A 26,008-nucleotide genomic window follows, 5' to 3' on the forward strand; every position below is an offset into this window, starting at 1 on the left:
TATTTTAACAGTTGAATATGGTCATGTTCGTGACAGCCACCTTTTGTAAAACTGACTTGAAATTCAAACTTCTTATTGAGATGAACAGAGTAATTAATAAAATGACAGTCGTAACCACGCAGGTTGTGGATACACTGTGCAAAGTGATTTTTAAGAAAGCACTTAAAAAATAAAATAAAACCACGTTGTACTGATATTTATAGAACTGTTAAAAACAATCTATGGATTCCCTGGTCTTTAAATTGGAGAAGAATGAGCCCTTACAATGGAAGACTCTACGGCAGCTTTTACGAGGATCCTCCGGCTTCATTCTCGTTTTGTGGGTCGAATCTCACCAGAAAAGAAATATATGTAGAGAGTATGTGTAGATTACGAAGCAACCACTGCTGTTACCCAGTCCATCTGTACCCGATGAATGTGAGGGCGTCTGAGCTGTGTGAAAGCGGAAAAGTAGGAGATCCCCATTCATATACTGTTTGGTTACTTAAGGCAGTGGAATTACTCCTAATCTTTTTATAGAGACTAATTGACTTTTCTATGCGGGCAACTAAAATTTTACTGCCTGTTATTATTGTCCCTTAAACCTTTAAGAAGAAGTAGAAGAAAAGGGATCCGTGGTTAAGCTCTATCGGTGAACAGGACAGAAGACGCAGCAATTGTAGGAATTCCTGCGACAGTCTTCATATAAAACTTGCTAGGTTAACGAAGACTATAGGCATGCAACGAACTAGGAATAGATTATCTAGAAACGGAAGTCCGTCGGAAAGCGCAAGTTCACCCGGTTAGTTTCGACACGCAAAACATCAAAACAGCGACTTACTTAGGCGCGATATCTGAACCCTGCTGCATCAGGGACCCGATGGTGAACCATAGCGAGTTTAACAGGGTGAACTGGTTCTCCAGAACGTCCGGTTCGCTGTTGCAGGGATGCGGGTTTTCCCATTCGTAAGGGCTGAACCTGCAACCCAAACAGCGTCAGCGGAGCGCAAACCGCGCACTTACTTGGGCAGGAAATCACAGCCCTGCTGCATCAGGGACCCGATCGCGAACCACATGCAGTTGTTCAGACTGAACTGGTTCTCGAGGTGGTCGGGGTTCGGGTTGCAGGGGTGCGGGTTGTGCCACTCGTACGGGGTGAACCTGGAAACGGTCTCTGGAGATGGGTGCCTCTTTTTTAAAGCAGTTTACCGGTAAATTTCCAGGTTTCCGGGTTTGTATGTGTTCAAAAATAAAAATCCACTCTTGAGAAACTCAGAGTTATTTCTGCGTAAAGATCAGTTGGTCGAACATTTTATATAAAACGTCGAAAAATATAATTCCAGTGAGTTTTAACAAGCTAGCCGCAGAAATAAAAAAAAAAAAGATTTTATAATTATGCTATGTACAGGGTGGTCCAAATTCGAGGTGCCTCTACGGCTTTAAGCATTTGCAGCATAGTTAACGCAAAACTAATATGCATGTTACGGCTCGATTCGACCGACAAACCGCTGGTGAGCTACAGGGTGATTCTTAAAAATGTGCGTTGCTAAAAACCCTCTATAAATTTATAATTTGTAAAGACAGAGATTTTTATTAAGGACAAATCTAGCTGTTTCACTGATTTTATCTTAAAGCATTTAGTTCATGAGATAAAACACAAAGTTAATTTTTTTTAAATGGAATACCAATTTTTTTTTAAAAAAATTAGTTTTCTAATAAAACTTCCTGTCAAACGATGTGACATACTATTAAGTAGTTCAAAAGATATCTGCAATATTTAATAACTACTTAATTAATGATTAATAATTAGTAGCTTGTGCTTAACTCTGACTTATGCAGTTTTACGGTATCTATCTAGGTAGCTATGATCAGATAAAAACAATCGCCATGATACACAAGCCCAAGTGTCAAAAGTGGCGTTTCGTCGAGCTATAAAGATGTTTGAAAACTTTGAAAAGTAAGACATGATAAAATGTTATATTGAAAGTAACGAAAATCGACAGACGGCTTTAAATCTCAGAAAGAAGTAACTTAGCTCCGCCGAAAACTGGATCGGATATAAAGGTCATATGTATTGGCAGAATTTCGTTTCCGATGTTACCTTACATTTCGCAATTTGTTTGTCTTAACAAGATACAAGACACAAGATTTTATTAACTACGTTTTACAATGGACTAGTCAAAAGAAAGAACAATACAAATTAGATAAGTAAGTACTCTTTAATTCTCCTTATAAAAGAAATCTACTAAAATAATTATCCTGATTCTCAAATTACAGAAGACAACGAGAATCTGTCCCACAAAATTATACCGTAGTTCAAATGAGAGTGAAAAAGAGAATGACATGAACTAAGTTTGCTTTTTTTCATGTGTTTTGACCAATTTAATCTGTCATCAATTACGACACCAAGTAATATAACTGAATTACCATGAGTTACTCATCGATTGCATTAGATTGTTAGGTGTTGGGTTTCATCACGGTTTAGTTTTAAGCCTTTTTTTCAAACCAGACATTTGCCGATTTTTCTAGTTGCTCGGTGTTTTCTATTTACTCGTTTTCATTTTTCATAGAGACGCTGTTGTATCATGGTAAAACTGAATTCTGAGGGGCCCCAAATTCAACGTCTTTGAGAAACCTCACTCTGAGAGAAAGAGAGACTTCTTTAGAGCTGAACCCAGAGGCCTTGCCCAGATCACACATAGTCAAAGTCCTTCACTTTCATAATTGCTTCGTTCAAAAGGAGGCATTGATGCTAGCAGATTGTTTAAAACAAATTTATCGTTAATGACACTTAAGAGTCCCATACAGGAGAGAACTGAAACTCTCTTCTGTGTGAATTATCTGTATTTGCTCTCACAGATCAATATTTATTTTTATGTCCATAAAATAGAATCAGGAAGACATAACATGGGACCATCCTCGTCCTTAATTGAAGAGATAGATCAGGACTAGTTAGTAATTTTATCATTTTGATGGAACTTTCTCTGCCTTGATCGATACCTGACAGAAATAGTTGTTTGTTGTTTGTTGTTTTAAGTGTTTGTATTAGGAATAGTACTAGTAAAGCGCATTGTTTTCCAAAAACTCTTATTCCAGTTGGTGGTAGAAAGGGTTAAACCTAAACGTCAACTGGTTTTGATGGTGTAAGAAACTTACAGCAAATACATCGTTTCATTCCATTCACAGTCACTTTTTTTTACCGATTCGGGAAAAGTTACATTCGGCATTTTGTTTTCTGGAAAATATTATTTTCTGGTCTATTTTGGTCCGTGGTTTGCGATTCCATTTGTTGCGGTCTTCCGAGGACGTCCCGATTTGGTACGGATAGTCGACTTTTCGTGGTGCGCAACAGATGCTCCGCATCTACAATTTAATTAGTAAAATGTCGAGCGGACGAGAGCCGACAGGCGCGTCAGTTTTCGAGGGCCTCAATTAGTAAACATTAAAACCGCCGGCTGCCGCATGGCCGCCACAATAGTTTCGACAAATTCCTCCATGAATATGCATCGAGACACTCGGGAAAAGAAGTCGCATTATTTTCGGACTCCTCTCGGGCGATTTTCGTCAGCGGAAACCGTATTTTCGCGGTAACTTTTAATACTATTTTTTTAATACCAATTTTGGGTAGTTTCGGTTTTAGCGACAGTATGTCACATTTTCGTAACATCACATTCTCGTAGATTTTTTGGAACACCGTATATATGCTATAAAATTTGTCTTTTTTGTCATTTCAGTGAATGTATTCGTGCTGTTTTCCAAAAGTGCAATCAAAAACTGACGATATAAGAAATGGTATAGTATACAACAACTTTTTAAGTCACTCGTTCATTAAACACTCATAATTCACACGCAGTTCACCATACTTGTTGCATAATATACTCTTCATAGAAAACATACTTTTGCTATGAGCACTGAAAATTGAATTTCGTTGTAGTTTTCGACAAAAATTTCCAATGAAAAATCCCTTAAAAGTTCCATTTACTTTATTATGTGTCCAATTTAAAATAATTTTTATAGTAAAGCGTTTTTATGTACCTCCAATACTCTAAGTTATTTGCAATTTATATTTGAAATTCAAATTAGATACCAAAAAACATATTTTTTTGAGCATGACACTATCGCCACTGAAACGAAACTTACGATTTTCTAAATAAAATTATTGAATCCAAAAGAGCAATTACTCCAATAAAAATAATTTTTTTTCGAAGAACACATGATTTCATGTTTAAATGCGAATGCGAATAATGCACCGTATGAAAGTTATGAAAAATATGATATGCTGTTATATGTTTTATAGAGAATATTGAACATTTTGAATGTTCTTTGCTTTTGGTGCCTAGTTAGTTTTCTAGAGTATCCATTTTTAATTATGTGCGTTTCGTATATATTGAAATATATAATGATAATTGCTGATCCATAGAGGGCGAAGATTCCACTGCGTTAGGTAAAATTCTGAAGAACAGGAGTTCAATTACATTCCAAGCGGTAAGTGCCTCGCATGAGGCTACATCACTGTTACGCGATTGGTGAAACATTTGGTCCTTCGAGCCGGATTCTGAATTTTTCTTGAACTAATTTTCTACACTGAACACAAACGCTAATAGCGCAAACGTTAAAACCCTTTGCATCTACGTACCTCGACAATTTCAATCATCAAAGATAGTATAGTTCTGTTTACATTTAGAAATACAATTCGGAATCAAAATCAGTCCACTTAACTCATCTATAACACCAGCTATCGGGGTGACACGCTGAATAAGTCGTTCACCACCATCCTAAAGCAGAGAACAAAAAGAAAAAGCAAAGAAAATCGAACTATACGATTTTTGAAAGAGGTGAAGTTTCTTCGTAACTGTTCAAAAATGTTCTGGTCCTCCATACAAAATAAAATATACGGAATGCGAATGAGGAAATTCATTTAGCCTTTCAAAATCTTCAAATGTTTTTTTAATTTTTTTTTTGGTGTTACAAACTTACTGTTATAAAAATTCTATAGTTTTTTTTTTGAAAACGTTGCGCTTTTATACAAAGATACTTTGTGTGCAAGGTATCCAATTGTTCGTAACTGACGTGCAACTTTCAACTGTTTTTTATTCTATTTCGTGATCTATTCTTAAATTACACATTTAATTTTAGAACATTGTCATTTCATGCCCTCCATTAAGTGACAAGCTAGAAAAACTCCAATTTTATAGTCAAGTTTACTTAATAAAAGCGGAAGTTTTGGTTAGTTTCGGTTTCTACGGAAAAATCTTTAACGTTTTCGATAGGCTTAAGGATATCGGAGATGCAATAAAGATAAAGAGCTATTAACGATCTTTATTACCGAAAAAAACTCTGTAAAATATCCAAGGAACGGATGGTCACATGATACGTACCTTGCCAAAATGAAGAGCAGGACAGAGACACCCAAATAAGCAGTGGCCATATAAATCCACACGTCGAGCGACAACGGCGACAGGAACGAGAATAGATTAGGCGGCTGTTTTATGGGTTTGCGGTACAGGATGCTGATGCCGAGGTTCATGAACGGCATCGTAAAGTCCACGGCCTGCTCGCGATCGTACGTGATAGTCAAATCGGCGATCGCCAAGTCGGCTTTCTGGTCCAGAAGTTCCCTGTGATAAAACCGCTCTCGTCAAATTAAAGTTTAGGTCCGACCGCTAACAGGTTTACCTTATCATGCCGTCCCATTCGTTGGTTTCGCGGTTCAAAGAGCCGTATCGGCCGTCCGGCGCAAGTTTGATGGTGTAATTGAAACCCAATACGCGCGATATCTCGTGAATGAGATCTACCGCGTAGCCCTCGAACTGTGCGTTCCCGATCAGTTTCTCGCTGGCTTCTTTTCTCATAACGTAAGGCGCGCTCTACGACAATAAACGGAAATGACGTCGTTTGTTTGGAAAAGGGGTGGGGGGCGTAATCGAACTCCGCAACCGGAAACGTCTGCGAGTTAAAAATGTGCATCCGAGATGTTGGTAAAACTCTGTGAGTAATTGAATGCGTTCGGCTGATGCAGAGATTTTTCTTCGTACCGTCGACAGTGCGGAATGTATCGGTGTTTGTCAGTTTGTAGTAAGTCGATTTAGATTTATGTATCGTCGAAAACGGCAAGGTCGGCATTCTCGAGCGTCCGAGAATTCGCGACGCCAGTTTCATCTTCAGGGAAATTTGAAAGTTAAGAATATTAACCCATATTATCCCAAGCATAAAAATAAATAAAATGCTTTTTTGCTCTGAAATTATTTATTTTGTTGCACTTAAGAATACATTACATGATCTAAATTCATCGGATATAGATATGTGAGTGTACTCAATCTGACCTTTCTTCCATTTGACAGTAGAAGCAAGCCTGTCGTTTGCAGTTTTCTTTTGAATTCCAGGGTTTTATCATCTGATGAGGCCCATTGAGGTTAAGTAGTTGATGAATTACAGGACTGTTGAAGGAGAGCTGTATCGTTCGGTGTATGTAATTCGAAAGTTCCAACTATATCAGTTAGTTCCCCAAACTCTTGTAGATTTATGTTATCGTTCATATCTTCTTCGTTAGTCAAGGTATCTACGTCGGGTGGAAGATAGACCGCGACAATATATTCTGTAAATAATTGTTCACGTCATTTTTAGCATAAATTTACAAAGAATGAAAATTCTATAATACATAAGAATACGTAGATCCAAATAATACTTAAGACTTTCATTGTTATTGTCCTCATCCATCACGATTTCCTCCATCGGCGTCTCTAATTCCTTTTGAGTCAAATACGTCGGAAATGTCATATTTTACGAACTGTAACGTTCACTGCACAAGGCCCAAACTTGTACTAAAGAACACGCTAATTGTTGGATGTTTATTCCGCATGCGCTGACTTGTCTAGACTTGCAATAACAAAGTTTCGTTTCACAGATAAAGCCAGTGGTGCATTCACGCACCAGTAAATATTTTCAAAAAATAAAGGATAATCAATTTAGTATTTCCAATGTATGTTTTCTGAGATTTAATCTCAAGGCTATGGACTTAACAAAAATGGCAATACAAATCTAAAATTTTTTTTTTTTGGATTTACTTGAAAATGTGCGAGACTCTAGAAGCAGTGTCCCGGAACCACCTTTTTTAAACTACTAATTTACCGAAAAATTTCGTGAACGAATAGTAAATAATTTAAGTTTTGGATCTTAAACTAAATTTAATTGTCAAATCACTTAAATGAGAAAGTCACATTTTTTGTTATCCAAGTCAATTCCATTGCTTGTTCAAATTGAAATTTATATTTGTACTATATTTGACCCATCTATGGCGTTCCTCAAGACTATTTTCTATTTCAAATGAGCAACGTACTGGATCATTTCAATATTCCCAAAACCATAACGTATAAAACCTATATGAACACTAGAATTAAAGGTATATATGCAACATACACAAATACGTCGCAACTTATGTTAATTTCTAATCTAGCTTTGAGGTTCAAACCTGACTCCTCAAGCCTCAAAACTAAAAGAAAAGTGTTCGAAACTCTCGAAAAGTCCAAAAAATAATGTTAGCTTAACGATTTCGGTTTTTCTACGGTCCATGGGCAGACTCAGAAAGAATTCACCATGTAAAAAAATCTAGTTCATGATGTATCTCACAAATTAGCCTCTACCAAGAAGCCTACGTGTCCTAAATGGTCTTGTTTAGGAAATAGCAATACACAGCCTTAAGCTGATAGCAGCATTGCTGTTTTGATATGGTCATACCCATTCTTTTTGGACAATGCAAATATCAAAATAGACAGTTCCAAAATAGAATTTAAAAATATAACAAGATATGACAAGCCTTTATTTTGGTGTAATGAAATTACGATTAGTAAATTCCACGCTAAAATGTATATAGCAGGTAAGCTAAAAGAAGCAAGTTTCTTTTTCTATAAAACATTGAACCATACCTCAGTAGTCAGTATCGGGGAATTAAATTTCATAGATCCTGCATCTTCGTATCCGGATTATGCGGTCATACAAAGGAGCTTTATTTGTTTATTTGAGAGTCCGTAGAGATTATGAATGTTAGAGTCCGGGGGGGGGGGGGGTAACAGATTTTTTCACGGAATCTGATACAGAAGAAACCTTAATAACAGATTTAATTGTCAATATTGTGTAAATTAGCACAAGACAGACGGAGACCACTCCCAAATAAGACTCACCAGAATCGTAGTTACGACGAACGTCTTATTCTGGATGATCTCGACGATTTGGGTGTAGGCCTCGCCGTACGTCCTGGTGAAGTTGACTCCCTCCGACGAATTCCAAGTCCCGATCTTCTTCAGGCCCTCTCTGGTCAGCTCGATGATGTCGAGGACGAAATCGCTCCTGAACCCTTGGTGATCGAATTTGATGATGCCGGTCAGACCACGCATCTCGACCTGAAAGCATCGACGCCCCACGTAATCGCGCAAAATTCCGATCACGTCCGGCCTTTTGTTCGGCAACTCGCGTCGTCATACGCCGCTACCGAACCGAAGCAGCGATTAATCAATCCACTCACCACTTTCATGTAGTTAATGAGGCTGTATCCGTGAGGCCAAAAGTCGACTGCGTCGCAGCTGAGCGGCTTGATGTCGATCTGCTGGCTAGTGTCCAGGTCGTGGAGGGCCTTGGCAAACAAATGAACCGCGTCGTACATCAGGGCCGTCTCCGCCTGCGAAATGATAACGTTTGGTTTGCGGTAGACGTTTTGGCTACGGACGAGGGAACCGATTCAGGGTCTTTATACGGTGTTCGGCACACCTGAATTGAGCTAGGAGGATCGAATATCGTATAGAGTGTAATATTTATGATAGTAGCTGCCAAATGAAACGATTAATATTGATAAAAGGGAAACATCCTGCAGAGAACTTGGCATAGCGATCGGCTTGTGGTCGAAGAAACCAAGCAACTATTTGATAACAGGAAATTTCCAAAATCATCTCTGAGCTGCCTACGAGTTTGCCTCTACAGATAAACGTAATGAAAATAAATAAGAACTAAAAGTTCAGATTTCCACTGAATTATATATTTTTCCATGACAATTGTTTCGACAATACCTTGTCTTTATCAAATGTAATATTTACAAACTACCTGCTACTATATATAGCACGAAATGACCATAAAATCTTAATTAATGTAGTTGTGAGAATTTAAGTTCAACTCTCTGAAACTCATTTTGTATGTATATTTACTTTTTGTAACGTTGACGAATGAAAAAATTGAAAAAAAAAAAAACAAAATTTTGAAATATAAAAAAAAATGATATCGAAAAATCGTGATAGAAAAAATCGGCCAACAGATACAGATAGATCCAAAACGTTTGAATCATTATATTTATTATAAAAATTGATAAAGGAGGATTTCATTACCAACCAGTGTTAGATTTAAATACCTCTTCTTTATTGAACTTCAATTCTCACAACAGTAATTAAGGTTTTATGGACATTTTTCCGTGTATATAGTAGCATAGTAAATTTCTGAAAATCTTCAAAATTTTGTTTTAAAGTTATGTTAATATTATTGAAGTTGACATTGTGTTTTATGTGGCAAATAAAAATCAATCCTTGTCAAATGTTTCGTCTTATTTATTTTATTTTTTTATTATTCTACCCATTAAAATCAGATAAAATCGATTAGACGGCAATGATCCGTTTTTCTGACGTAGTTAGTAATAAGAGTGTAGTTTGTGACACATCCTAACAAAAGTGTCCCAGAACCACCTTTTTATACTACTAATTTACCAAAAAAGTATTGAGAAAAAGTTCGTAAGCGAAATGTGTGCAAATAATTTAGGCTCTAACTTAAACTATATTTATGCGTAAAAATATTTCGATACATAAGAAAGTAAAATATTTTGATCACATTTGTTATTTTTTGTTTTGTGAATCTATTCCATTACATGTTTTAATTGTATTTTGACAATCGGATATAGCTTACAATTATGTCTTTCTTATCAAAGATAAATGTTACATTTTGATTGATAGATCAGTAGATTTCAGAAAGTCTTCCAATTTCTCTTGATTTTGTTCTTGATCCAGCAAAAAGCAAAACTTTCGAAGGCACAAATAAAACGGATATAAATATTGTTGGATCTACATGTTTTAAAGTTATGCTTAATATTATTGAAGCTGACATTGTGTTCTATGTGGTAAATAAAAAATCAGTTTTTGTCAAATGTTTCGTTTTATTTATTTTATTTTTTCGTTGTTTGTATTGTTGGTTAGCTTTGGTTACACAATTATGTTTGAAATTCAAATAAATTAGATTAAACGGCTATGGTTCTGCTTTCCGCATTAAGTAGAATATGAGTGTAGAATAAGTGTCTCAGAACCACCTTTTTATACTACTAAGTTACTGAAAAAGTATTGAGAAAAAGTTCGTAAACGAAATATGTAGCAAATAACTTAGGCTCTAATACCTGAACTATGTGAAAAAATAATATCTCGTTTGATGGGAAAGTAAAGAAAGTAAAGAAAAAGGAACATTTGGTGACATCATTTTTTTTGGAATCTATTCCATTGCACGCTTAAATCGTATATACTTTACAATTGTCTCATCAAAGACAAGTGTTACATTTTGATTGATGGAACAGTAGATTTCTGAAGAGTTCTCTTGATTTTATTTTTGATCCACCAAAAAGCAAAACGAAATTAGATATTCTTGGATCTACATGTTTTAAAGTTATACATGTTAATATTGAAGTTGATTTTGTATTTTTTTTGGTGAATGAAAAAGCAAGGGATTTTATAACAGGCATGTGAAGAGAATGAGATTACACCGAATATGCTGATTATGAAATCCTAAACATTGATTAGGTTGATAAGAATGAACAAGATTTAAATATTAATTCTTTTCTTAGTGATCCTATTCGTGAAGAATTTGTAAATTTATTTGAAAATCATTATACAAAATGTCACTTTTGAAACTCGTACTGAGAAAATATTGTGCAAGATTTCGCAGCTGAGACGCTGAACAATGTAACATTGTTCAACAACAAATAAAATTACTTTTACTTGAAAACCATTATTTTGCTATTTTGTTTAAAGTTTTCCTAAATTTATTTCAGCCGTCAGTAGCATAGATGCTACAAATGTTTATGAGGGTTGACAACCGGTGTCGTTTTCTAGGTTCAAATGCCGTATTAACGAGACGTCCAAATGGCCGCCGCAGCGGCACCATAAATAACATGGCACGTTAAAACAAACAATGCGGCTCAAGATTTGTTTTGATATTTTGCTCGTTATTTTATTTCGTATCTAGTGCCGTCGGCCATTTCAAATGACGCCGCCTAAACAAACGAGTGCTACACAATGGCGTTTTGTAAAATAGCCGAGGCAGATATTGATATGAGTCGGCGGACGTGAATGTTTGTATCGTCCATAGACAGGGTGTCCGAAAAATCCGTTCATATAAATGTCACCGTATGTGAATCATAATTTTACCATTATGATTTAGCGTAAACTGCGCGTCACCGAATTTGGGACACCCTGTATAGCTTTCGGGGTAAAAAACTAAAGAGTATTTGGCTTACCTTAACGAAAGTTTCGTTGTCCTTGGGGTGGCAACAGGGAAGAGTAAACAAAATCGAGTTAAACGAAAATACGTTCCAATCGGAGAAATACATAAAAGAAATCGTTTGTGCGCGGTTATACAGGGTGTCCGTTTTTGAGGTGCGTTTGTGGGAAGTGCGATGTTCGAAATTTACTTTTTTTTAAATAAATAATCAGAGTGTCGACGATTTTCCTTACCCTGTTCATTAGGGGAAAGTCCTTCTTGTTTTTCGCGTCCATCCCCAAGTTCCAGTCCCTCGTGATTTTGCGGACTTCAGGCCCTTCGGGGTCAACTAAGCGAAAGGCTGTTATGTTCGTTCCGCCGTACTTAAACTCCTCGAGATCCACACCGTGCAGGTCCTTCGGAATAATTTTAATCACGACAAACTTTACCGCTAGTTCTCCGAACTTTGTACGAAAACGAAAGAGTGCTAACGCCAACTTACGATGGAATTTATTTATTTGTGTATACGAGGTGTGTTCAAACAGTAACGCGACTCTTTTAAGTTTTATCAAAATGTATTTATTTATAGATATAATATAATTTTGCCAACGTTTTCTCCAATCCCAGAAGTACCTTTGATAAGCACTTCCTGGTATAGCCTTGATTTCTTCAAACAATTTTTTCTTTATCTCCTCAACAGTACCAAACCTCCCTCCTTTTATGGATTTGAGAACTCTGAACATATGTTAGGGACATGTGTACCAACATAACAAAAAAAATGTCGAAGAGCGAATGAACGTAGTACGACAAAAGTCACCTTACTTTTTGAACACACCTCGTATATTCAAGAAAAAACCATATTATCATTGGGACTATTTGGGACAATCGCGCATACTATTCACTAGCTTGCACACAAACAATACCCTAAACGCCTCTTTACAGAAATGCTCCCTGCAACGATGGTATATAATAACTACCTCACTTTTAAAAACATAAACTATCAAAAACCTGTATTGCACTCTTTCTAAAGAATCCACGTGACCACTTTAACACAAACGAATATAAACCCAGTAAAAGTTTTTTGAGATAATTATAACACCATTTTCTCTAACTCAGTTTAAGTAGTTGGTTTTGTTACTTCTACATCCTACGCAATTTGGTATGTCAAAACATATTATTTACAATTTAACTACACTATTTACAAAAACAACAAGTTTTATTTATGCAGCTATCTCTTTTTGTGAAGCTCTCTGTTTAACGACTAAGCCACCTTCTTTGTTTAGCTCTCAACACGGAAAGATATAGCATTCGAGTAGACCCAGCGATCCTCACGAAAACAGAATTCATGTGCTATGCGATTTTTGAACCAAGTCACGCCCAAGTCCTTGATTAAGGCTCTTGAGAACCTGACTGCCAATTATGTAAGTTAACCGATACTGAACTAATTCGAAATTGGTCACAAAAATGAATAGTCTTTAAAACTTCAAATCGTCTCCAAATTTTACACATATTCCATATTCCTAAAACTTCTTATTAAAGTGAGTTAACTCTAATTTGTCTACTGTAATATTATCTACAAATTTTCTGGATTCCTCCTGCATTGATTGTTGATGAATCAAACTTGCTGATCTTTTGCGTCATCCTGTTGATTTCTTCAGAACAAAACTGAAACTGGCTGGAATTCTTCTCTTCTTCTTCTTCGGCATTTTCCTTCACGAGTTCGCCGTTTTTATCCTCCGCAGTTCTCTTACATTCCGTTCCCTTACTCTCAGATCTCTATCATGCATCGCATCTTGGTGCCCGCCGTCCTCTTGGTCTTCCCCTGCAGGTTCCCATTGTAGTACTCGTTTTGACCACCTCTGTTCTGGCATTCTTTGTCAGCGATCTTCTTGTTGTCGAGCATTCTATTCCCATTCGATGCCAAATTTCCGTAGTTCTTGTGATTTGTAGACATGTTTTCATAAAGTCCAATTCGACCGTTCTTATTATGTATTCTTATCTTTCGTTATTGTCATTGGCGATACTTCTGCTCCATATTAGGTGACATTTTGTATGCTTTGGAAGATTCTTTTTTGGTGTTTTGTGTTCTTGGGTTTATTCTATTCTATTGACTTCTACTCTGTGCCTGCTTATATATTGTTTGAGGGTGGTGTAGTGTAGTTCATTGTCGCTTATAGATAGATTCTCGGATTTTTCGATAACGGAAGAATCGAATACATAACAATGACAATGTTCGTATCCCTCCTTTACATAGTGTACAGGTTCAGCTAAGCTCTGAAGAAGTCAACAGGATGATTGACGAAACGATTTATACACAATCGACGCAGTAAACAGTAGCTGTAATATGATTAGTCTTTGGTTGACGTTAATATAAAACGAAATAATCATCCACACGCCGCCCGTATAACTCACCAGCGACGTCAGGAGATAGCTGTGATAATCGCTCATCATGCCGATCTGTTGCGCCTGTTTCAACACGTCGTAAATCCTCTGAGTCGAGCAGTCGAGGACTATGTGGGATTCCGCCGAGTTTTTGATTTGCTTCAGCAGCGGCCTGGGAAAATATACCGCGAGGTAATTGGGCCGTAATCTTTCGCCCTATAAATTCACCGACAAACGCGGAACGGACCACGTTTCGATTTATGAACGCGTTCCGAACAACGCGCGCGGATGTTTTTCAATTTGCCCCCGCGCCGACGCTTATTTATTATTCACTTTTCAATTCGCCCGGGTCGGAGATTAATTCAATTGCGACCGAAATCGGTTGTTTCGGTTGTTTTTCTTTTTTTTTTCGCTTCGGATAAATGTAGTTTTCGGCGGTCTGCTTTTGACTAACGTCCGCGGTATAGCATAAAATAACTAGAAACATGAACGTACGCAGGATTCAATATTTTTGTGAGATAAAAATAAAGAAAATGCGTTAAGTTGTTTCTTTCGTTACTTTTGCATCCTCCGTCTCCTTGAAGTATAAAAAATTCGTAAGTTTAAGTTTACGTAATTATGCCTCTTCAAAATGATCTGCGTCTTCATTTGTCAGATTAAGTGCTTTTATACAATTGTAAGTAGTATAGTCGAATAGTTCGGTATGCCCACTCCTCTTGAGATATCCAAATTTCTTAAGTTCTGCTGTTGCTATTGATTTAAAAATCAGTGTTTATGTCAAAAGTTGATATTTACAGTTATACTGCACCAACAGCAGAGACAGGTGGATATTTTTAAAGCGGATGTCTCTTTTTTTTTCTTTTGGACACAAACCCACGGACGGGAATACCAAAGAAACTGGACTACATATTTCATAAGCTAATAGACAGTTATTAAAATAATGTTTTAGGCTTATGTCGAATTAGTCTGTATCTCTACTAATTTCCTATGTAAAAATTTCATATTAACAATTAAATAACACCAGTCAGATTTGTTGATGCAAATTTTAAGTTGTCTCTTCGGATCTTTCTGCATGCTGCGTTCTCTCGAGATATCAAAACTTTTTAGGTTCGGCACTAACCCTAATCTCTTATGTCAAAAGTTGGTATTTACAATGAATCAGCATCACCTACAAAAATAGCTAGAATTATTGACGTACATTGTAAGTAGTGTGTTCGACAATTTGTGCATCCTCCGTCCTCTTGAGATATCAAGTTTAGCGCTAGCGCTGATTTTCGACAATGCTCTAGTCATTTCCTATATCAAAATTTGATATTTACGAGCTCCAAAAGCAGCAAGATTTGTGGGCAATTATACAGAACATATTATAGGCAACTGCAACGTTCGTTCTAATAATAATTTGATAACTATAGCTTGTACGTTATAAAGCAATGTTTATAGTAGAGCATTACAATTATAAATTGAATAATTCGAATTTTCCGCTGCCTACCTGTAATCGTTACCTTCTCCCAGTTGCCTGACGGTGATGGGAAACTCGTACGGACCGTGGGCCTTCAACAGTTCTTGGAGCCTGACCAGGCCTTCGTTGTTTTCGTAGATTATCGTGAACGATTTCCAGCCCCAGGCCTTCACTAGATCAACGTAGGCCTAAAACGTCACGAATGTTTAACACTAGCGCCGTTTTCAATGAGAGGCGTAAATTCGTTTCGACCGAATGCGACACCGCGATAAACCGAAAAACGATTAATTTTTAAATCCTCGCATATTTCGTTCTACGCGCCGCCATATTTATCTACGTTTTAAAATAAACCGTGCAATGTGTGTTTAAATTTTGGAACGTATTGCGACGAGAGTTTCGTATAATCAATCATACCAAATTAACAGGGCCCGTTCGATTATAATTATCAATTTCCCCGGAGAATTTCAATAACCAGCGTCGGCGGTAATTAATCTTTTTTTTTTCTGCGCGCTGCGGTCAAAATTATGCGGCGTTCAATATAAACTTTCATTAATACAGGGTGTTACGGAAATAACTGAATAAACGCGAACTCCGAACTAGTGTCACTATTTTGGATTTTTTGGGTCGCCATGGCGACTCTCTCTGTCGATTCAATAGTTCCCTGTATAAATGGCTCCCTCCGATCGAATTTCTATAAGAAAATCATATCTCCGAGAGCTGTAAACTGCCGGGTTTATGTTGTCTTTTATTCGAGGATCGTGGCGGTCACATTTTACGACCATATGAGACGTTTTGTGGCCCATAAAATCGACACTCGGATTCGTCAAACAGTTATGGGGATTGCAGATATTTTGCGTCGAATGCAAAAAATTGTTGAAAAATGACTGAAACGTTTGAAAACTGCTTTAGGTTGTTCAGACAATTTATATCCCAATCGTCATCTCAATGTGGATGAAACTTCTTGTCTTGAAGATTTTAATGTTGTTTTGACAATCCGTTAGTAACTTTTAAGACCTTACAACTAACGGTGCCTTGATTGGTGCGTTTTCTTGCAAGTGATTCTGGCATTTTGGACCATAAATTAATTTTTTGCGTTTTGGATTTTCTTAAAAAGCGCACAGAATTCAAAATTTTAAGGTATTGTTGCTTTAGAAACTTTTCAACGCGACTTGTGGGACGATATTTGCTATGAAAACAAAATCGATGAGAAAATTAGAATAGTTCATAATTTTCTGTTAGATCCAGTTACAAAATCCCGTATAAGTGAATCAAAAGCTCCTTGGTTGACCCAAAAATTTTAGAATGTTTATGAAGCGGAGCGGAGAAAGATTAGGGATGATTTTCTTCTATATAAAAATTTTACACTGTAAAAAATATAATATTAATTCAAATAAATACCCTACCCTTAGAAGTAGTTCGATTAATCCTAAAAAAATTAATACGTTTTTTGTGCAGTTTCTTCAATAAACAAATATTATCAGAGCAATTCTTTCAATAACGGTTTACTGAAAAAATTTCTGAAATATATTCATGAAATTATAAGAAATACCACAGGGTTGGACGAAATATCTCCATTTACGCTTTAATACTGTAGTTCTTTCAGTTTACAGTTTTAATGACTTATGAAAATATTTGAAAAAGTTCTCTATAATGAATTGTCAGCAATTTCGACTCCGCAAAAACCGTCGCAGGAGGAATCCGGAAGTTTTATGAAAAGTGAATATTGTTATTAAATGAAAAATGTATTTGACAAACCGTTCTGTTTGTTTCATGTCATTTCTTGTCTAGTAGACAAACAAAAACACGACGCATCGTAAGCTCTTTCGAAAATGCACGTCAGGTCGTCTTATTGCAAAATCAATCGAAATGGCACGCTTTGCCAAAAAAGGTCTTTAGTATTATGGCTCCCTGGCTACGAGCCAGGAGCAACCGCCGGCTTAACTCGCACCCCCCGAGCTTAAAATAAATTCCGAGTCGAAATAATACGGCGAGGGAAGTAAGCGATATCTTTGCGCGTCTCCCGGGAGGAGCGCGGCCATTGTTACTGCTTCGCAAAAACCGCGAAACTTTTCTCGAATGACATTCAAATTCTCTTGTCGCTCGAGCGCGTCAGACGAGAGAAGTACAAGAACACGACGATATATAAAAGCCTGACGAATACCTTAGAAAGCGTAGTCGGATGAGGGTACAGATTGACGAGACAACTCTCCCTGCGGAGCCTGTAGTCCCACCGCGTTTCCAGATGGGGGATTTCCATCGTGTCGCATATCGACTGCACGTGGCTCGCGGTGTGCGCCGATTGGGGGCCGAAGATGGCCGCCACTCCAGTCCTTAGCAGGTGGCAAACTGGAACAAATTGATATCGACTTTTGAATTCGCGTTTTGGAAATTACGGGGGAGCAGTATCGTTCCGTCGGTAAATCGCGGAAATGTAGTTCAGAGGAAGATTGAACTGAGATGGCTTTTACTTGATGAAAATCCATTTATCAAAATAAATAGGAACTAAAAGTTCAGATTTTCACGAAATTATATATTTTGACATGACAATTGTGTCTGTATTACATGTAATATTACCGAAAAATGCCCATAAAACCTTAATTAATGTTGTTGCGAGAATTTAAGTTCAATAAAGGAGAGGTATTTAAATCTAATTGTTCGTTAAGCAATACATTTGAATGTTTCATTTTGTTAATCTCCATGGCCTCCAATAAATTTAATTTTCTACTTTTTGTGGCTGTATGTAAAATATCAAAATTGTCGTCAAAAATGTGTTTTTCTGTGTTTAAGTATGTAGCATAATTAGAATCTACTTGTTTGTCCAATATAAATTTTAGGACAAGATCCGCATTTCAACCAGTAGACACCTGATTTTTGAGATTTTGGACCGGTGTCTACAGGTTGATATGCGGATCTTGTCCTAAAACGGGTAGATCCTTCAAGAAACGCATTAATGAACATAAAAGAGCGTTTATTGATATTTTACATACAGCCACAAAAAGTAGTTTTAGTCCACTTGTTTTTGAAAAATCGGTACAAATAAGAAATTTTTATATAATGTCAAAGAGTGCCCTGACTGACAAATAAAAATATGTCTTTCTTTGACATATTAGTAAGCTACGTTGATGGATGGCAAGACAGTGCTCCTCCAAACAATGTTGTTTAAGTTAAAAAATTTCCTAACATGGAATATCCCAAGGGTGGGATGTGGAACGGCGGGACTATGGGTCAAAAACGAGTGTTCTAAAATGTAAAGTGTGTTACATTATTGTAATCGGAATAAGACATATTATTAAACACATATATAATATACAGGGTGTTCCATTAAAAAAATATGATGTACGCTTACATGTCGGAAAATTGATAGTGTTTTGTTTTATGCGTCACACACAAACAAAAAAGTTACAGCCAATTAAAACGTTATCAAGATAAATCGAACGCACGGCACCTAAGTAAATGACATTGTTTGCGAATGACCGTTTTATTATCGTGTTTTTAGTAGATTCTACCATTTATAACGCGATAACTAACGTTTACCTTGCAAATACCATTAAAAAATAAAATTTTAATTTAGTGTCTACTTTAAACTAACGAATTAATTAAAATCTTAAAATTAAAATATACGTTAGGCATACGGATCAAATTTGATTACGTCACTGTACGTGACGTAACTGTACAAATCACGTGACTGGAGTATAATTGTTTCTTTCTAATACATTAAATATTATGAATATATCGTCCTTAACAGAAAATGACATACTGACGAAATCGTCGTTAATCAATACAATTAGTACAATTTTTTATTTTAATATCCCGCGCTACGCTACTGAACTCACCCGGACCCGCGCCCTGTCAGACTTATTCATATTTAGATTCGGAAAATATTCCGGCGAGCTTGGAAAACACAAATTAATTCAATCCCGTGATCCGGTACGAAAACTCGATCCGTACGGCGGCAAATAACAATAATGCCTACTAATTACGAGGCGAATTTACAAGTTGGAAGTTGTTTTCGCGTTGTTCGCGGGAGGGCGTGGTCCGGAAGTTTCCCGGACTAACTTATTCGGAGAAAGGGGATCACGTGTGCCAAAAGATAGAGTCGGCAATGGTCGCGAGGAAAGTTTCCCCGCTTGAACATTTCCTTTCGCCGAAACTTGCGAAAGGAAGCGTTAAAACGTCGAAGTAGACAGTTTCCTCGTTTGCTACGTAAAATTGCACGGGAAAAAAAAGCGTTTTCGTCGACCACGGCAGAACTTTCGCGAATAAATGCAAGTTTTTTGCCGGCGCCCAGTACGAAATGTGTAGTATAGCCGACGATCTACCGATGTATAGGTTTCAAAAAGGTGATAGTGCAAGTATATTCATAATTTCTTCCCGGATCTATGCATTGTCCATGTCCATGTCCAAGCGTTCCATAAAAAATACACTTCACCACAACCTTCCAATAGCAATTAGGCCGAAAGCAAACGTACCCTTGCCACTGTGGTCCTTCCTTACATTCCACATATCAAAAGTTCTAAAGAAGTATAACGTCAAAACCAGATTTACCACTTGTCCAAAAATCTCTCAACATCTTCGATCCATAGAAGACAAAATTCCACGCGAGGAGTTTGCAGCATTCCATGCATATGCGGCAAAGAAAACGTTGGAAAGACTGGACGAAAAATACCAACTACGCTTAAAGAACACGAAAGAGGCTTACGACTAAGACAAATAAACTCAAACTCATCGGCAGTTGCCGAACACGAAACAAAATGTTATTCTATAAAACTAAAATTCTTGTGTGTAGTCAATTCTTCTACCAACGAAAAATCCAAGTGTTTATAGAAATCTATAAACAACCTAACAATCTTAACCGCGACTCAGGTCTTCACCTGTCACCAATAGGTGAATCAGTCTCTCAAACAATATACGAGGTTAGCGCCAAAATTTCCCGGCCTGACATAGATGCACCTAAAGTATCACGATAAAACTTAATGAAAGGCTGGATGGTGTGTACGGTCAAAGTTCTTCTTCGTATTCTGTAGTGAAAGAATGGGCAAAACGTTTTCGAATGGGGCAGGAGTCCCTTGAAGATGATTCAAGAACTGGTCGACCAGTAGAGGTCATAACGGAAGATTTTGTTGGAAGAGGTGGTATTGAGTGATCGACGGTTAAAGGTCAAGGAAATCTCAGGAATTACTAAGCTTTCTGATACAAGTGTTCATCGAATCCTGCATGATCATTTAGGTATGATTAGTGCAAAAACCTTTTGGCTATTCCAAAACAATGCCGTGTTGACTGGTCATTTTTGGAACTCTGTAGGTCGGAAGCGAAGCCTGTGACAGAAACTATTGTGACAGGAGATGAAACTATGGTTCTCTATTAAGACCCTCTATCGAAAAAAGAATCAATGGAGTGGCGTCGTAAGGGTGAAGCACCTCCAAGAAAATTCAGAGTCTACCAGTCAACAAAAAAGGTGATGGCCACGATCTTTTGGGATTGTGAAGGAATTCTTTCGATAGATTTTAAAGAAACCAATGCCACTGTCAATGGTAAATATCACCCTACATTATTACATAAATTGCGAGACTGCATACGTGTCGTCGAGGAAATCTGACCAGAGGCGTGCGTCTTTTGCACGATAATGCACCTGTCCATACTGCCGGTGTTGCACAAGCTGCCATTTTAGAGTGTTTTTTCAAGGGGATTGAGTTGTTAATAAAGAGAAGTAATAATTGTATTGAAGTTAAGGGGTATTATATTGAAAAATAATAAAAAATTGTTACTCTACCTTGTTTCTTTCATATTCAGGCCTGGAAATTTTGGCGCTGCTCTCGTACAGCAGGTAAAGAGTAAAATGCGAGCCAGTTTCAGTTGGTTGGCGAAAGGTTAGCAAAAACCCACTCAGGAGGAATCCAGAAGTTTTGTGAAAAGAGCTATTGTTTCCTTGAAAAAATTTTATCCCCAGTAATTGAACGAATTAATCACACTTGTCAAAACGAGCGGCACAGAATTCAATTTCGAGTCCGTTACGCCAGTTATAACTTATATCGACAGGGTAGGGCTCTTGGGGAGAGCAAACCCTGCCTGTCCCGCCCGCGGGGTTCGGCTGGCAGAACGATGTACAATAATAACGGGGATCTCTAATTAAATCCGGTGCCCGCGGTTATCGATATCTGAGCCATTACTAAGTGGTATTGCAAACTACCTGCCGCAAATTGGATTTGGAACTTCTACATCGAAATCGAATTATTTTTGAGGCCGAGCGTGGCCAGCTTCGACTTTCAAAAAAATCTAACGAGAACCATTCGGGTGGGGGCTGAATCGGATGCCCGACGAATTTCAATCCGAGTTTAAATTAGTTTGGCGGGTTAACGAAACGCTCATCGATTAACCCCTCCCGAATTTACTTCTAATCGAGTTTGCAGCTGCGAAATCGGTCGACGAGTATTTTTGTTAACATGGAATCGAACACAAACTTCTAATATAACGGCCGCCGCGAAGGGCGGAGGGCGGAGGAAAATATCAGATTTGGGTATGCGGTTAGTTTCTCTTTTGATATATCTATGGACAGGCACCCAAACAAGTTACCAGAGAATCGCTCAACGTTCTATCTCTTGAAGTGAAAGATCACAGCACTTTGGCCTCAACTGCTCATTGTCACTCCTACTGGACAGAGCACTCAGCTTTACCTCAAGTATATTGCTCCACATAAGCGATAACAGGTTCAAGAGTTATTGCTGTAGGGGGCATAGTCAGATATAGTTTAGATCCTGTTTCATTTATATAGCTAGCCAACAGTTTTCTGATTCATCTGATTGTTTTTAAAATTGTTACCGGAAGTTTTTCTATGTAAGCTGTTTAATGGCTGACGTCTGCAGTTAGACACTAGGTTTGTTCCTATTCAATTTAACATTAAGTTAATCCCGTTCCTGATCCTAGTTGGTGCGTATATCTAAACTCCATCAATTTTATTCTAAACTGTGATTTATTTTTATAGATAGCCCTGAATTTTGTTATTTGGAAGTGATTGTGACGAAAACAATTTAAATCAATCGGGATTTCGGACGGGACATTCTTGCGAGACTGTGATGGTTAGTATATGTGATGAATTTGTTGAGGCTGTCGACGGCAATAGTTTTGTTTTTACTGTGTTTTTGGACTTTAGAAGGGCTTTTGAGCAGAAATCAAAAAGTAAAGTATGAGTCATCTGTATCTGAGTCTATCTTGGTGGCATGAATTCATCTTGTTTTATGCTCTAAACACGGAATCTGATATACAAATAACTACCACACGTAGGTTTTTAATTTAATATTTATTTCATCAAAAAACAATATTATTAAAGTATAAATTATTATAAGGAAATAAAAAAATGTTGCGGCTTAAGTTTTACGGTAAAAAATATTATAAACTGTTTTAACCAGATCGGTCATGATATGTCGCTGTGTTTTTAGTATGTATTTTCTTTTTAGAGGTTCGCATCTCACATTTCTATAAGTCTGATGATGCCAATTTAAGCGAAACGTGGCACCTGTTTTATGAACCCAGTTAATGTGTTGTTTTAATTAAAATAGAAATATTATTTGATGATCACGTGGTATGGATAAGAATGTTGTTCATTTTCTTCACACCTCCTGTCAAGTGTAGGAATGATTTTTCGCAACTTAAAATTTTTGCTATAACATCGTTCTAATGTTATATACGTATGCCCATTTTGCAAATTAATCCGGGCCAAATAGCAACTATCCCGACGTCTGTCGTTTACGCGTCGGGGATCCGGATTAAGGTTTTACAAGTTCGAGAAACTACGGGAAGCGCGTTACAATGTTTATTCATTAGTCGAGATAGTCGGAACGGGCCTTTAATTACTTTAGTATTTCGCGTCACGAACATTTAAACTAATTAGCAGTGTGCATGTCGCATTATGTTCCTAATTGGCCTTTAGCGCATTAGCCGAGAGTAACTGGGCCCGGGTTGTTGAAATACGACCTCGGACGTTAAACGGAAAAACGCAATTACCCTAAGATTCTTCGGATTCGCGAGATGTACGAGTCCTGCAGTTGCGACGCTCCGTATTTCAACAAACTTTTCACCGTACGTTCCGGTTTACCGCAAAGTAGGGGCAACATGTGTTGTTCCGCATAGTTGTATTCTCTTCGTTAGAATAGATCGGCCGGGGCCGAATGCCTCGGGATTAATTTAATCAGGGCGGGATAGAACCTTATGAGTTATCGTTCGGGTTGCTTCATAACTGTAGTTACTATTATTAGCGGTCGCCGAAGCGCGTAGTATTGTTAATTCAACCCCAAGCGCGGTTGCCCTATTACCATTTGGTGCAGTATATTGTTGGACCGTTAATTCTTGGAAAAAGCGACGAAAATAACTGAGAAATTTATTTTGTATTGCAAACTGGTGATACAATATGTTTTGCCAAACTTTATTAAAATAAATATTAAATACACAGTGGTAAGGCCCTAAAACTGTATGCCCTAGATTTTTGCATAATTATCAGAGACGTATTCCTTTTGTAGCAAAAGTAATTGGTCACTTTCTTATATCTATAAACATATATCCATATTGCAAATACTATAGAACAAATAATAATTAGAAAAGGCGATGTCGCTATCATGATACTGATATATTATGTGAATAATTTTAAGTAATTTAAGTAGGTAATAAAAATAATTTGTAATTATATTTTAGATTTAAACATAAATGCGGACATAAATAAATAAATATTGTTTAGTATCTTTCCTAACAAAACCCCAAATAATTAAATTCTAAGCAAAGTACGGACGTGTTCGGCCATATTTCATTCTTACAGCTTGCCCAGGTCTTTCCTTAATTCCTATCAGTTAGTCACTTTCTTATATTTATGAACATACTTTACAATTTCCTCCCTTCGCTGGTAGTGTAGGTACACCGGCTCTCGTATAAGTACGATTATATCTACTAAAACACTACTGCTACTCTACTAAAACACACCTAACATTTGACTAAAGCTCCTCCAGCCTTTCCTTATGTTCCTTTCAAGCAGGTATAACATCAACTGTATTGGGACTTGATGACGACTCTTTAGCATTACTTGGGTACATATATGACATGGTCGGACTGTGGCATTTAAAGAACAAGTGGTTTGGGTAGAGACCCAGTAAAGGCGAGCTTTACTGGCATTTATCGCAAAGAGTGATTTTGCAATGATTTATTTTCATAGCCGAATAAACAAAGCATAAATGTTTTTCTCTGCATTAGTTTATGAATACACAGGGAATCAATTACTAGGGGTCCCACACTTTGGCAGGCTGATTGTATTTTTACATTAGCTATAAACGTGCGGTCACAATCGCTTCGGTTTCCAGATACAGGGTGTCAAAGTTTTATATATTATTACTCGAAACTCTAGGAAACATCGGTATAGCGGTCAAAAAATAAAATGTGCGTCGTAACACTCCAAGTTGTGGAAGATATTAATGATGTATTTCATCGTTAAACGCGTTCTCCGAGGATATATATAATAATTTTCTGCGGGCACCGAGGGTACGATAAAGTACCCCGCCCTCCCAGAAAGCGTATGATTTACGTTAGAAAATATCGCGGTCTGTGTAAATCATTTTTTGGCGCTAGGGTTGTGTCGGTGTTTTACGAGGCCGGCCCCCGTTTCATATTACAACTTAAACGTCAGCACCGCGAGATTTACAACTCTCGAGCGTTATATTTGCGGAAATCGACGAACTCAAGCCGTACAAATTTTCGAAACATCAATCTGAAAATTTCGGCGACAGTAAAATTAGTGTTAAAATTAATTATCGTTGGCCAGTGTGGGGGGAAGGGGAGGATCTGCTGGCGATTAATTCTGTAAAATTAAAATTTTTGATAGACGGCGCAGTCACTCCCAAATCCTGCGACTGGGCGAGGGAAGTGACAAATCGCGTTCATATTAGACGAATAGTAGGAATTTTTTTGAATAATATTTTTTTGTGTAACTGCTTGGGAAGAGTTAGTGTTTCACATCATATTTTTGATAATTTATTCTTCTTCTTCCTATTCCTACGTTAAGTCGGACGACTTGTGTTTACAGGGTAATATTTAATCTGATTTCTGATTCTGATGACCAGCTATCTTACCTACCTTTTTGTGGTTTCCTCTTGATCTTTTCCCCTCGGGTTTTCCATCTCTTGTGATCTTGTCTAATTTGTGCTCTTCCATTCTTGTTACGTCTCGTCTAGTCTTTCATATTATGCATCTGAATTTTTTCATTTCAGTTATTCATAGCGCTTGTTTTGTTTTCTTTGTATCGGCTCTGGTTTCTATGCCATACGTAAGTATTGCTCTTATACATGTTTTATAGATTCTTGTTTTCGTTTCTATTCCCAGATGTTTATTTTTCCGCACTATATCCCTTAATGCACCTGCTGTGGCTGCTGCTTTCCTTACTTGGTACGTCGTCTCTTGGTAAATATCTCAGTAGCTTGTTACATTTACTCCTAAGTATCTTGATGACATTACTTGCTTTATGATTGTCCCTTCTATCTCCAGCTTACATCTCATTTGTTTCTTGGATACTTAGTTTTGTTAAATATGTGTAACATTATTTGTAGGTTGTCTTCGCTATTAGCTATCAGTACCGCATCGTCCGCGTAACATAGAATCATGACATTTGTGTTTCCTATTTTGTATCCTGTTAGCCTTTTTACTTTTTCTATCATTTTGTCCATA

General features: G+C 37.3%; 1 protein-coding gene across 2 annotated transcripts in view; it reads right to left on the bottom strand.

Moving 5' to 3' along the window:
• The window catches only part of LOC132701259 (glutamate receptor ionotropic, kainate 2), a 143,897-nt gene that overhangs the window by 15,835 nt on the left and 102,054 nt on the right, over positions 1-26,008 (bottom strand). Inside the window, exons 4-13 of one of the 2 annotated variants that reach the window (XM_060669049.1) lie at positions 17,475-17,659; positions 15,344-15,501; positions 13,885-14,026; positions 11,727-11,888; positions 11,510-11,530; positions 8,498-8,650; positions 8,157-8,375; positions 5,656-5,846; positions 5,358-5,597; positions 1,003-1,140 (exon numbers count right to left, since the gene is read on the bottom strand). In XM_060669049.1, the coding sequence (XP_060525032.1) occupies positions 1,003-1,140; positions 5,358-5,597; positions 5,656-5,846; positions 8,157-8,375; positions 8,498-8,650; positions 11,510-11,530; positions 11,727-11,888; positions 13,885-14,026; positions 15,344-15,501; positions 17,475-17,659 (1,609 nt within the window). The remainder of the gene's footprint in view (positions 1-1,002; positions 1,141-5,357; positions 5,598-5,655; positions 5,847-8,156; positions 8,376-8,497; positions 8,651-11,509; positions 11,531-11,726; positions 11,889-13,884; positions 14,027-15,343; positions 15,502-17,474; positions 17,660-26,008) is intronic. The other variant, XM_060669050.1, reaches the window with a different exon arrangement.

The sequence above is a fragment of the Cylas formicarius genome, unplaced genomic scaffold (assembly GCF_029955315.1).
Source record: "Cylas formicarius isolate icCylForm1 unplaced genomic scaffold, icCylForm1.1 PGA_scaffold_4__25_contigs__length_36172078, whole genome shotgun sequence".
Lineage (NCBI taxonomy): Eukaryota > Metazoa > Arthropoda > Insecta > Coleoptera > Brentidae > Cylas > Cylas formicarius.